Source organism: Eucalyptus grandis, chromosome 7 (genome assembly GCF_016545825.1).
Source record: "Eucalyptus grandis isolate ANBG69807.140 chromosome 7, ASM1654582v1, whole genome shotgun sequence".
In the NCBI taxonomy this organism is placed as follows: domain Eukaryota; kingdom Viridiplantae; phylum Streptophyta; class Magnoliopsida; order Myrtales; family Myrtaceae; genus Eucalyptus; species Eucalyptus grandis.
In genome coordinates this window covers 41,520,804-41,533,252 of record NC_052618.1, presented here as the reverse complement: position 1 = coordinate 41,533,252, position 12,449 = coordinate 41,520,804, and the positions used below count along the sequence as shown (strand labels likewise).

At 42.3% G+C, this 12,449-nt stretch overlaps 2 protein-coding genes across 2 annotated transcripts; both read left to right on the top strand.

Moving 5' to 3' along the window:
* The first annotated feature begins 1,405 nt into the window (after positions 1-1,405).
* Positions 1,406-5,419, top strand: LOC104453531 (transcription factor ICE1). Its single transcript, XM_010068117.3, is given in 5 exon segments — positions 1,406-1,911; positions 1,914-2,929; positions 3,448-3,672; positions 4,397-4,567; positions 5,069-5,419. Coding segments are annotated over 5 exon segments (1,680 nt in total). The 5' UTR covers positions 1,406-1,727; the 3' UTR covers positions 5,153-5,419.
* Positions 5,420-7,045: 1,626 nt separating this feature from the next.
* On the top strand, positions 7,046-7,883 carry LOC104453530. The gene has a single exon (XM_010068116.3). The coding sequence runs from the start codon at positions 7,079-7,081 to the stop codon at positions 7,652-7,654; it is 576 nt and encodes a 191-aa protein (XP_010066418.1). The 5' UTR covers positions 7,046-7,078; the 3' UTR covers positions 7,655-7,883.
* The last annotated feature ends 4,566 nt before the right edge of the window (positions 7,884-12,449 follow it).

The following is a 12,449-nucleotide window of genomic DNA, read 5'->3' as shown; positions in this document are numbered from 1 at the left end:
AGTGTTGAATGTAAGTCGAATTTCAAATTTTACAAGTTAATATTGAAGCAAAAGGTTGGAAGCATAACCATTTGAAAGGGAGCTATAAGTTATGTCAACTTCAATGTTCAAGCCAATGCTTTATTCCCGCATTTGAATTCACAGTCTATAATCTTGAGTCTCTTCTATTATTTACAATCATTAGAAAGTATTGGATAAATTTCATTTATGAATAATGTGACGGACAAAACCAATCTTCATGAAATCTCACTATTTGTTTATATGTGATTGATATGATTTATCACAACTAATATCTAATACTTGCTCAACAACTATAGAAGAAAATTTGAGAAATTAGCGTTAATTGCAAAAGGCCATATGAAGATTGCACTCACATATTAAATACCATCTCCACTTATGAACAGTTAAAAGGTACATTTTGAATTTTATCATTTTATATCTACTTGCATCTTGATAGATATTTACTTATGGAAGTTACTATTTTGCCCTTGCTTGAAAAAACAACCGGCAAATCCAATCCCCATGGCCTATCGCCAGCCTCGAATAGTCCAATTCGAAATTGGCTCGACTAGGTAGTGCTTTGGTCCCTCATGCCATAGCCAAGGGAAACTTCCTAGCTCTTAGGACAGAGTCCGCATGGCCACTGTGAACCCTATCGTGAGGCTCGCATTATCATCGCGTGATTAAGCTTGTGGATCAATCGAGTCAAGCTCTTAATGCATCGTCGGTTGCCGCCAAGGGATGGAGAGAAAGATTGCTATGATGTGGTGTGAGAGAGAATATGTGTATCGGAGATAAATGTGTCATGTCCGTTCGTAAATTATGTGAATCAAAGATTTTAAAAAGGATTTAATGCAAAAAAATTAAATTATGTTTGCCATAACACAAATACTCAAACTTTTTTTTTATATTTCCAACAATTCTAAACTTGTCTATTATGACACAAATATCTTAAATTTTTTTGTATCGTAAAACATCCCGAATTTATACTAATGTAACAAATGTATTGTGAATGGAATCAAAATATATATAAATTTGGCTCTTTTCTTGACATAAAGAAAAAAGATCGTGGGGGAGTAAATATGGGATCTTTACTAACACGAAATAAAAAGTGCAATTGACATAATTAGAGGGTCTTTTTTGTGCATTTGCCTTTAATGAAAAGGCCAGAAAATGCTTTATTTGGGCGAGTGGAAATTTCGAGCGGGTATTCTCACAATATTCCTAAATTAAGCCTCTCCCAAAAATAACGGCTCGCCAGACCCGGAACAGCAGCGTAATAACGACGGCACCGGGAGGGGCAAATCCGTCCGCCGGGGAAAAATCTCGGAAAACAGAAGAAGAAGAAGTAGTCCCTACAGAAAAAAACGAGCTTCCCACCAAGTTTCATCATCGTCGTCATCAGCATCAACAGCAACAGCAGAAGAGAGAGAAAGTAGAGAGAGAAAGCAGAGAGAGAGAGAGAGAGAGGGAGAGAGAGAAGCACGCAGACAGATAACCGCTAAGCGCCACCGTCTCCACTCATTTTTTCACCCCCCTCCTCCTCCACCTCCTCCTCCTCCTCTTCTTCCCTGGAGTACAAAAAGGGCGACAGTGAAAAACCCTACAGCCCTTTTCACCAGTACTTCTCCTTCTCCTTTCTCTCTCTGTCTCGGTCTCTGTCTCGGTCTCTGTTTCTCTCTCTGTTTTTCTCTCTCTCTCTCTCTCTGTGAGCAGAAAAGGGAGAGATGGTTCTGGGTCCCAGCGGCGTCGCCTGGATGGACAACGTGGGCGAGGAAGACGAGGTCTCCTGGACCCGGGACGCCGCCGCCGCCGCCGCCGCCGCCGCAGCCGCCGCCCACCACCACCACCACGACGGCGGCGGCGGCGGCAACGACGACGAAGCGGCGCGGCACAAGGAAGGCGAGCTGGCCATGGAGGGGCCTCGCTGCCCACCTTCAAGTCCATGCTCGACGCCGACTGGTCCTACTTCGCCACCAACCCGCCTCACCATTCCCAGCAGCAGCAGCAGCTGCAGCCCGCTCCGGAAATGGCCGACCTTTCCTTCTCCTCCGCCGCCCCGATTCCCGATAACGCCCTCCTCCTCCACCATTCGCACCACCCGCACCCGCTCGACTCGTCCTCCTCGTGCTCGCCGTCGCAGGCCTTCGTCCTCGACCCCTCGCAGACCCACCAGCCCTTCCTGCAGCCCAAGCACTGCTTCTCCTCCCTCCTCAACGTCGCCTGGAACAATTCCTTTGACAATGGATTCGATTTGGGCTGCGACGCCGCCGGGCTTTTTGGCTCGGTGCAGGGCAATCAGACCTCGAGCGCGCCGCTTCTCATGGGCGGTTCCGAGCTGGGCTCCGGTTCCGAGCTGCTGCCCGTGCCCAGTCGGCTCGTCCCGCTCGGTGAAAACTCAACCCAATTGCCAGGCGGCGGGTTCGGGCTGACTGGGTTCGAAGGCTTCGAGAGCCCCGGCAACCCACTGTTCACGAACAGGTCTACCAAGGTCCTAAGGCCTCTTGAGGTTTTCCCCCAGACGGGCGCCCAGCCGACTCTGTTTCAGAAGAGAGCTGCCCTGAGAAATGGGTCTGGCAGTAATGGCGGCGGGGCTGAGAAATTGGGGAATTTGGAGATCTCGGTGTCGAGGTTCGGCGAATTGGACAAGAAGAGAAAGAAGATTGATGATGGTATTAATGACGAATTGAGCTTTGATGGGTCCGGTTTGAATTATGATACCGATGAGGGTAATGAGAGCGGGAAGGCTATGGAGGACTCGAAGCACGAAGGGTGCAATTCGAATGCAAACAGCACGGTCACAGTCGGCGATCAGAAGGGGAAGAAGAAGGGGCTGCCGGCGAAGAATCTGATGGCTGAGCGGCGCCGGAGGAAGAAGCTGAATGATAGGCTGTACATGCTTAGGTCGGTAGTGCCCAAGATCAGCAAGGTGGGAACTTTCTCTGACAAAGTTGCAATTTTTTTTTTCAAAAGTTTCTCTTTGCGAGTGTTTTATTGATTAAATGGGTGTTATTTGCATGTTTGTGGCCAGTTCGTCCTTCGAGAGCGGTAGCTTATCTATATAATACCTGCGTTTTGTCTGAGATTGCTTTTCATGTTTTAGTGCCTAGTCTTGTGTTGCCATGATCTCTTATGTGGACCATCTCTGCCTATTGCACAGAGAAGTAGCCATAATGGCTCTTTACTTTACTAGCATGTCAGTTGTGGATTAGAAAGGGTTTTACGAGTTCTTGTGAACCCTTGGGATCTTCAGATACAAGTGCTATGCTAAAAAAGACGGTGAATAAAGCAACTCTCCGGCCATATTTTAAAATAATAGATGATAAATAGATTCGATGCGTCTTAGGATAGGATGTGAGAACTTTGTGCACTGATTAAAGAATAATTTTTTTGGCTTTCTGAAGCTCTGTCATCGTAACTTCTGATGTTCTGAATTATGTCTGGCAGATGGATAGAGCTTCAATTCTTGGGGATGCTATTGACTACTTGAAGGAGCTTCTGCAAAGGATCAATGACCTCCATAACGAGCTAGAATCGACCCCGCCTGGAACCATGTTGCCCCCTTCGACTAATTTTCATCCATTGACACCAACTCCGCCCACCCTTCCTTGCCGTGTGAAGGAAGAACTGTGCCCGAGCTCCTTGCCAAGTCCCAAAGGCCAGCCTGCAAGAGTAAATTTCTATCATCTGATCATGTTTGCTGTTTTAATCTTGATGTGTTGCTTCAGTTGCATCGTGCACTAAACTTTCTTGAAAATTCTGAGCCTTAGGTGTCTGGTGCATTCATGGAAACTTCGGGTTCCAATGGAGTGAATTTTTGAAATATATCTACCATCACGAAATTATGTTCTCCTTCGCATTAAGGAGGTTGAGAAAATGGTAATTAAAGTGGTCCTTTCGATTGACTCAAGTTACAGAGAATACTAATTTGATGACAGTCCTCTTTGTTTTTACCTTTTAAGTCAAAGATTGCTTCATATTTGATTTTTGTGAGAAACCTTAATTTATCGCCAATCAAATTTTGATTTCATTCACTTCTCTAAATTTTGAACTTGCTTTCAAATGGTTTATAAGGGATTACACATCCAAGATTGGTCTAACCATCATTTCATTTATTTATGTTATAGCACTAAAATCCTTTTGCAATGTAGTTTCTTCCTTCGAAGTTGAATGCAAAACAAGGACGCATGGATTTGGGTATTAAGTATTAAGATCTACTTTAAAGCATCTAAGTAGCATTAATACCTAATCTAGCCTTGGATTCACAAAATAATATGTCCTCCCTTTTCCACAACCAAATTATTATTTTACATCAATCATAATAATTTCTTTTACATAGTTCATGTACATTACAATTTCTAATCTGTGCATAAGCACCCTGTTTTGCTTTTTGCAGGTGGAGGTTAGAGTGAGGGAAGGGAGAGCAGTGAACATCCACATGTTTTGTGCACGCAGACCGGGGCTCTTGCTCTCCACCATGAGGGCTCTAGACAACCTTGGGTTGGACATTCAACAGGCTGTCATCAGCTGTTTCAACGCATTCGCTATGGACATTTTCCGAGCTGAGGTGCGTTTCGTTCTCTTTCTCCTTGTCCTAGTCATAGTTCAACTCAGCACGCAAACTATGCTAAACTAGCTTTCGCTAGAGGTGCTGAACTCGTGTTCTGCTGCCACGCGCCTTTCATTCTTGCTGATGAGCTAGCATTGAGATGGCTAACTGAAACATAAATGAAGATGATGCACATCATGAAATGCACGATGCAATAGGAAACGGAAGAAAAGCAGAAGAAAGGATAACTCGTATTAGCATTAATTAGAACAATATGGCTGTAACAAATTAAGTAAAAATATTGTTGTGACGTCTTTAAAGATACTACCATCTATGCATCTCCATTTGGCAATCTGTCAGCCTGTTCTCATTCACAAGACGATACCAAAACATATGCATTTTCCAATGAAATCCTTGAAATGCACCATCATAATTGAAGCATTGCAGCTTATGTTTGCCTTCTTTTTCAATTGTCATTTGTTAATCATTTCTCCGATTTTGGTGCTTCTCGTGTCTCAGCAATGTAGGGAAGGTCAAGATGTCCTCCCAGAACAGATCAAGGCACTTCTCTTAGAGTCAGCTGGCTTCCATGGGATGGTGTGACTCAGCGGGAGTAGATTAACTGGAGCGAAGCCGATGCTAACCCTAGTTTCCGTTGAGCTGTTTAGTCTTTTTAATTGTAAATGCTGCCTCCTCTGGTATGCTTAAGCAGAAAGTAGGTTTAGCTAGTTTAATGTTGCAATTTCGAGGTTGAATTACCTTACTTTACCTAAATGGGATGTACTTCCATGAACATGCTTCTAGAGAGCAAGACGATGTTCCTAAGTTTCCAGTTTCATAGATAGAAATTCGCTCTCCCTTTTCTTTTCAGTTTTTATTGTTCTTTCATTTGTGCTCCCAGTTCATGTGCTCGTGCCATTAGATGCATTTCTGGGGGATGTGATGGCTATGTGTTTTCTAGTGGCTGCACTTAAGACCTCGTGGGAACTGTGAAAGTCTGGAGGCCTATGCTTGGTAAGCCGCCTATCAAAAGCAGTGTGTGATTTTGATAGCTGTGCCGCGGTTCAAGGAAACTTTCGGTCCCCTAACTTGTGTAGTTCGTGTAATTGGGTCTGAATGGGGAAAAGGCATTAAGAGAGAGAAACCACCATCGTCCGGTTGCCACCGAAGGTTTGGCAACTCTGTCCTGCCCTTGCTAGACATGCGTGAGAGAGCGAGCGAGCGAGAGAAGGTAAAGAGGTGTCGCCTTGGTCGTGGCGAGGGCGACGATGGTCTTGCCATCCTTACTAGACCGCTGCTTTAGAGGGTTTAATTGCCAAAGACAAAAGGGGTGGTTCCGACGCGATGGTAAGTGGGGGACTAAAAGTGTACTAAAGCCATTGTGGACCAACTATTGCAATGCATGCTCTTCATTGTGGGGTGGATTGTCAAAAGCTAAATTGCCCATCTCCGAGGGAACAACTGATAAGTTGGTGTGAAATGTTGACAGCATAAAAATGATATGGAATGCGCATCTTGAATATCTAAGGTGGAGGAAGGTGGAGATGTAGATGTGATACAGACAAGATAGTTATTTTGGAAAAATCTTAGGAAGAAGAAGACAAAGGCGACTGGGATGATTTTAGGTGTATTTATTTCGAGAAAAACTTCATGATAAGAAAATATTTTTCTGGAAAATTATTTTTTAGGTAATATTTTTCCATTTTTCAGGTTAAGGAATTCATTTCCCAACTTTAAGCATGCATATTTTCTTTGATCATGAATGATTTTCCGATGACCAATCATTTTTAGTGAACAAAAGTGTGAAATTTTGAAAAATTAATTCGTGAAAGATTCCTTTACTAAAAAAATAGTACACCCTTGAAGCAATTGCTTCTTTAAGGTTACAACCGTGGCTTTACTTCCGGTTACTTCACAATTCTTAATATCATAGTATTAATACTTGTACATTAAAATATATGAAAATGGCGAAATGTCACCCTTAATGTCTATGGATGCAATATATATGACTGTGAGGTATGATCTCACTTATTTCTTAAGTTCTTTAGATAATCAATCGAGCTTATATTCATGAAGAAGTAGATATTATGGATAGAACTAAAGGCTAATATTAGAGGGGAACAAAAAATCACCCATCATTTGTATTTATAAGATTTCCCTCTAAATTAAGAATTGGAATCTTTTTTTTTTTTTTGGAATTTTGGGATAACGTTAAATTAAATATAATAATATTTGAAATTCTAAATCGAGGTATTCCATATCGAATAACAGCAAGATGGCGAGGCACCAAAAATTGTAATTTAAAAGAAAAGAAAAGAAAAGAATATCCCTTGAAAGTATTAATAACTTACGGTATAATTTGATTAGCCCTACTAATAAGTAACAATTTATTAGTGTCTTGGCCAAATCGAAATAAATCAAAACTTCAAGGGCTAATCTGCAATTTCCATAAGAAAAGGCGGCACTTCTCTAAACCCTATAAAACCCACCCCCAACGGCAAATCCTAGGGTTTTCACTCTCCTTCTTCCATGGCGTGCACGATCGACTTTCGCACCCTTGACGAGGGCTTCGGCGGCAAAACCTACAAGCGCAAGCGCGCCGCCGCGGCTTCGGCGGCCGCCGACGATGGCGCCACCATGGAGATCGACGGCGCCGGCCCCCCGCCGTCGAAGCGGGCGGCGATCCCCTCGCTGGAGGACCCCGACCGGCCGACCACCGCCTCGACGTTCTCCTTCGGGAGGCCGACCTACGACGGGGTGATCGCGGGGCGGGTGTCGGGGCGGAAGTGGAAGCAGCCGCGGAGGCAGCGGGCGTCGGCGCAGCGGGCGAGCGTGAAGGGGACGGGCTTCGAGGAGCGGGGGAGGCAGAAGGAGATCAAGAGGGCGTACAGGGAGAGGATGGCGGAGCTGAAGGAGACGATAAGGGCGAACAAGGTGGAGAAGAGGAGGAAGAGGGAGGAGAGGGAGAAGAAGAAGAAGGAGAACATACTGAGGACGGGGACGAAGCTCCAGAAGATCACCAACCCCAAGACGCTGAAGAAGCTCGCCAAGTCGAAGCAGAGGAAGTTGCTCAAGGTCGTCCCCGACGAGCTGGTCAAGAAGTGAAGCTTCCTGTGTTCTTTATTTCAGTGTAACTTTTCCTCCGGAGTCGTAATTTTGGCAGTTTCTGTTGTTTTATGTATAAGAAATGAAGTTTTGAATGAGATTAAGATAAAGTTTATCTCTTGATCTTGCCTTCTTTGAGTCTTCATGTTGTTTGGTGGTTCAATGGGCTTGAATCTGATTGATATCAGCCGATTGGAGTGGCAAAATCCGCAGGCTGTAATGGGTTTAACCTCTTGTTCAATCTCTGGTTAGGGATGAGTAGATAGATCAGTATCATAGTGATCTCATAATCTTGCCTTGTTTTGAAGTCTTCATATTCTTTGGCGAATCACTGAATTTGAATCCGATTGATATCAGCTGATCGGAGTCTTGAAATTTGCGGAGAGTGTAGTGGGTTTATCCTCATTTACAGTTTCTGGTGAGGAATGTGAAGATTGATCACAGGATCGTGTTTATCTCATAATCTTGCCTTCTTGAAAGTCCTCATGTTCTTGGTGATTCACTGAATTTGAATCTGATTGATATAAGCTGAATGGAGTCTTGAAATCTGCAGAGGGTGTAATGTGTTTAATCTCATTTTCAGTTTCTGGTGAGGGATGTGAAGATCGATCAGAAGATTGTGTTTGTCTCATAATCTTGCCTTCTTGAAAGTCTTCGTGTTCTTGGTGATTCACTGAATTTGAATCTGATTGATATCAGCTGATTGGAGTCTTGAACTCTGCAGAGGTGTAATGGGTTTAACCTCATTTGCAGTTTCTGCTGAGGGATGTGAAGTTCGATAGAGATAAGGATCATGATTATTTCATAATCTAGCCTTTGCGAAGTCTTCATGTTCTTTGGTGATTCACTAGCTTTGAATCTGATCGATATTCTGTTGATTGGAGTCTTGAAATCTGCTAAGTGTAATGGGTTTAACCTCATTTTCAGTTTATGGCAAGGGATGAGAAGATCCGATCAGGATTGTGTTTTATCTCATGATCTTGCCTTCTTGAAGCCTTCATGTTGTTTGGTGATTCACTGGGTTTGAGTCTTGATTGATATCAGCTGACTGCAGTGTTGAAATATGCAAGGAGACCAGTGGGTTTAACAACATTTTCAATCTGTGGTGAGGGATGAGAAATTCGATCGATGCTTGTGATGCACAAAGTCATGATTTTAGAGCCTGCATGGCTTCCTCGACCAAATGCTTAATTCTCAGCCTCTGATCATCCCTGTTAAGAACTTTTGGACAACCGTCACTACTTCCCTTTTCACGGGGGGTTTATGCCAACACCGATGAGTACGTAGTATATGGGTTATTTGGGGGATGAAAATAAAGGAGGGCTTTCTTCGATGATGATCTTTTTGTATGGGACGGGGACGCTAATAATACTTGAATTTTTCCTCATTGTTTAAAGCCATCTAAGCCATCTCTGAAGTTTTGGGTTGTTCAATTCGCCCCTGAACTTCTTAATTTTTTGTTCAATGTGGCCGTTAAATTTATTGATTTTCTTTTTCTTTTTAATGGTTTCATTCTTGAATTCCATTTGTTTATTTAATTTCATCATTGAACCATTATATTTTGGTTCTTTCTCACTAACTACCTTCGTTTTAGCTTAGGATCATCTGCGATATAAACCTCGATGACAATAAATACTTCTCAACATAATTCATTGACACTGCCAAATGGGTAGTTCTTCTCTACCTTCTGGGGAGCTATGGTTTTCTCCTCAGCAGCAGACCTTAATCCAGCCCCCACTAAAACCCTAAACGTCCCACCATAAGCTGAATCCTTATACGGCAGGTCCTCTCTTTATCTCTTCTAGCCTTCTCTCTCTGTTTACAGCTTCGCCATTGAACCCTTATGGCCAGTCGATACCCTTCCATCCGCCCATGGCTGCCATCCCCTTTCAACCCATCCCTGTATACATACCCACGATCCCTACCCTCTCACATTCCCCATTTCGAGTCTTCCTTCCTCCACCTACTGAAACAGCTCCTGTCAACCATTCTGGAGATGCAACGCGACACTTCAGCTGGGTCCGAACGCTGCAGGCCTGCATTTGCGAAGAATGGGCAGGATCTCCATTAGCAAAGTCCCCTCTTCTTCTGGGTAATCTTCCGAGTTCTGTCTTGAGTAGTCTCGTCTCTGAGGTTTGTATTCTGCTTAAATCCCTTTGGGCCCTGCATCTTGGAAATTTATTAATGGGTGATCAGTATAATGAAGAGCGAAGACCGGTGGCTCTCTGTAAAAGCCTGGGTAACCTATGGTCTGAAGATGATGTAGTAAATGTCAAAGAAGGCATCTCTCAAGAGAAATTAACAAAATGCAGGTAATCATTGTTTGGGAAGCTTTACTCTAAACCAAATGTGAACTTTCAAGCTTTCCTAAACACAATGAAAAGAGTATAGAGCAGGGATTTTTCTCTTTTTCCTTTAACTCACAAGCTGAAAAATGGGAAGTCTTAGACTCCAGGCCGTGGTCTTCTTCTAGTGATCTCTTAGTTTTACAGCAATGTAACTTGGATATTCTAGAAATCTGTTATGAATTCACTCATTGTGCATTTTGGGTGCATTTTTATGGACTCCCATTGGGAAGAGTTACAAATGAAGTAGTGAAAGAAGTAGCATCAAAACTGGGCAATGTACTAGAAGTGAAATTAGAAGCCAAATGGAACAACACTTATAAGGTAGGCAAGGCAAAAATAAACCTGAACCTAGCTAATCCTCTCAAGACCGGTGTTATTATCAACTTGGGGAGTAAAAGGCTTTGGGTAGAATTAATATATGAAAAGACTTCCGCATTATTGCTGTTCTTGTGGAAGAATTAGGCACTATGCCACCTTTTGTAAAGAGATACCTTATGAAGAATTTGGGCTAGAAGAGAACTTACCAGGCAAATTTGGGCAAAGGCTAAGAGTGAAAGTGCGGGAACTCATTCTGTATGGCAAAATTTTCAATGGTAAACAAGTTATTATCCAAGAAGAAGAGGATATGGTGTTAGAGACCCCTCTTGCTTTTGAACTTGAGAAAGATAAGAAGTTGAAGGAGAAAACCAAGGACACAATCCTGTCCATCTATGGATAGTAGCATGTGGATGATGATCTCAACAAAAGGGCAATCATTTGACCTCTTCTTTAGCACTAATGATCATAGAAGATAAAGGAACACATAATGATCATAGAAGATAAAGGAACACAAAAAAGAGGAAGCAGTTGTCTAAATGATGAGTCTACTATGGCGCTCTACAAGGAACGGCTAAAGGAATTGGAAACTTATGTGATGAAGCTAAATAAGGACTAGTAAGGTGCAAATTTAGAGGCACCAAGCTTCCCACATCCAAAAAAAGGAAGAGATTTTGCCCGTATGGTGCTCAATCTTCAAAGACACCATCAATTGACAAAACTCGGCTAGTGGAGACCCCTATTATAGCGGCGCAGAAGTCAACTCAATGGGCTTTGGTTACTAGCCCTAATTAGTCATTGGATTATCCATGAAGTTCTTAAGTTGGAATTATCAAGGGTTGGACACACCCCTAACAATTCAAGCATTAAGAGTCCTAGTGACTCAAGAAAGGTCAAGTATTGTCTTTTTAATGGAAACTAAAAATCAAGATCAAATGGTGTAATGTTTGAGAAGGTGGCTAGAATTTCAAAATAGCTTCTTAGTGAGTCCGAAGGGATTGTAGGGGACTTGGCCATTTTCTGAGATGACCAAGTAATGTTATCAGTTGAGTCGCACTCGAATACTTTTATTAATGTTCAATGCCAACTTCAAGATAGTAGACAATGTATGTGGATTACATTTCTGCATGTTCCTAATGACTATAAAGAAAGAGTGCTATTATGGGAGGCTATCCATAGAGCAAGTGTTAGAAACCATCTACCCTGGATATGCATGGGTGATTTTAATGAAATATTGTATCATTGGGAGAAAGTGGGTAAAAAAAATGGTAGAACATTACTGGCTTACAACTTTTAGAGATTTTCTGCATGCTTGCTCTTGAATAGATTTTGAATGTAAATGGTGTGTATTTACCTAGGCAAATAATAGAGGAGGAGGAGAATTTGTTAAGAAATGGCTGGATAGAGCTTTACGTACTCTACAATGGAGAATTGCCTATCCAAATGCTGAACGTATAGCCTTGCCAGCCATTGGTTCAAATCACAGTCCACTAATTCTATTAGTATCTCCAAAGAAGGAACGTAAGAAAGGAAGTTTAGATATGAAGCATTCTAGTAAGAGGATAAGGAATGTGCACATATAATGAAGAGAGTATGGGTTAAAACAGATTCCTAAAGACTGAATATGGTGGAAAAATTGCGTATAGTGGCACAATAGCTAGTTGAATGGAACAAAAATAGATTCTCTAATACTCAAAAAAGAATATATTAGCTGAGAAATGAACTCCAATTATTGATGAATAGTCTTGAAGTGTCTAATAAGAGTGAGGAAGTAAAGAAGATAAACTAAGAAATTGAAATTTTGGGGTAGCAAGAGATGTATTGGGGAATGCAATCTAGAATCAGTCGGCTAAAATGGGGTGATAGAAACACTAATTTTTTCCATGCAACAACATTTCAAAGAACTTGAAACAGAATTACCATGCTACAGAACACAAAAGGGGATGGGGTGAGAAAGGAGAAGAATCTTAAGGAGATGATGGGGGTCTACTTTAAAAATCCTTACAAGTTAGTGGGGTATGGAAACTTTTAGCCTATCCATCAAGTCCCAAGCTCGATTGATGGAATATGAGCCAACGACCAATAGAACTTGTCACTTTGGAGGAAATTACTGCTGCAATACATCAATTAGG

Excerpts from the sequence above, each read along its gene's own strand:
- LOC104453530 (XM_010068116.3), top strand. The coding sequence starts at position 7,079 with ATGGCGTGCACGATCGACTTTCGCACCCTTGACGAGGGCTTCGGCGGC.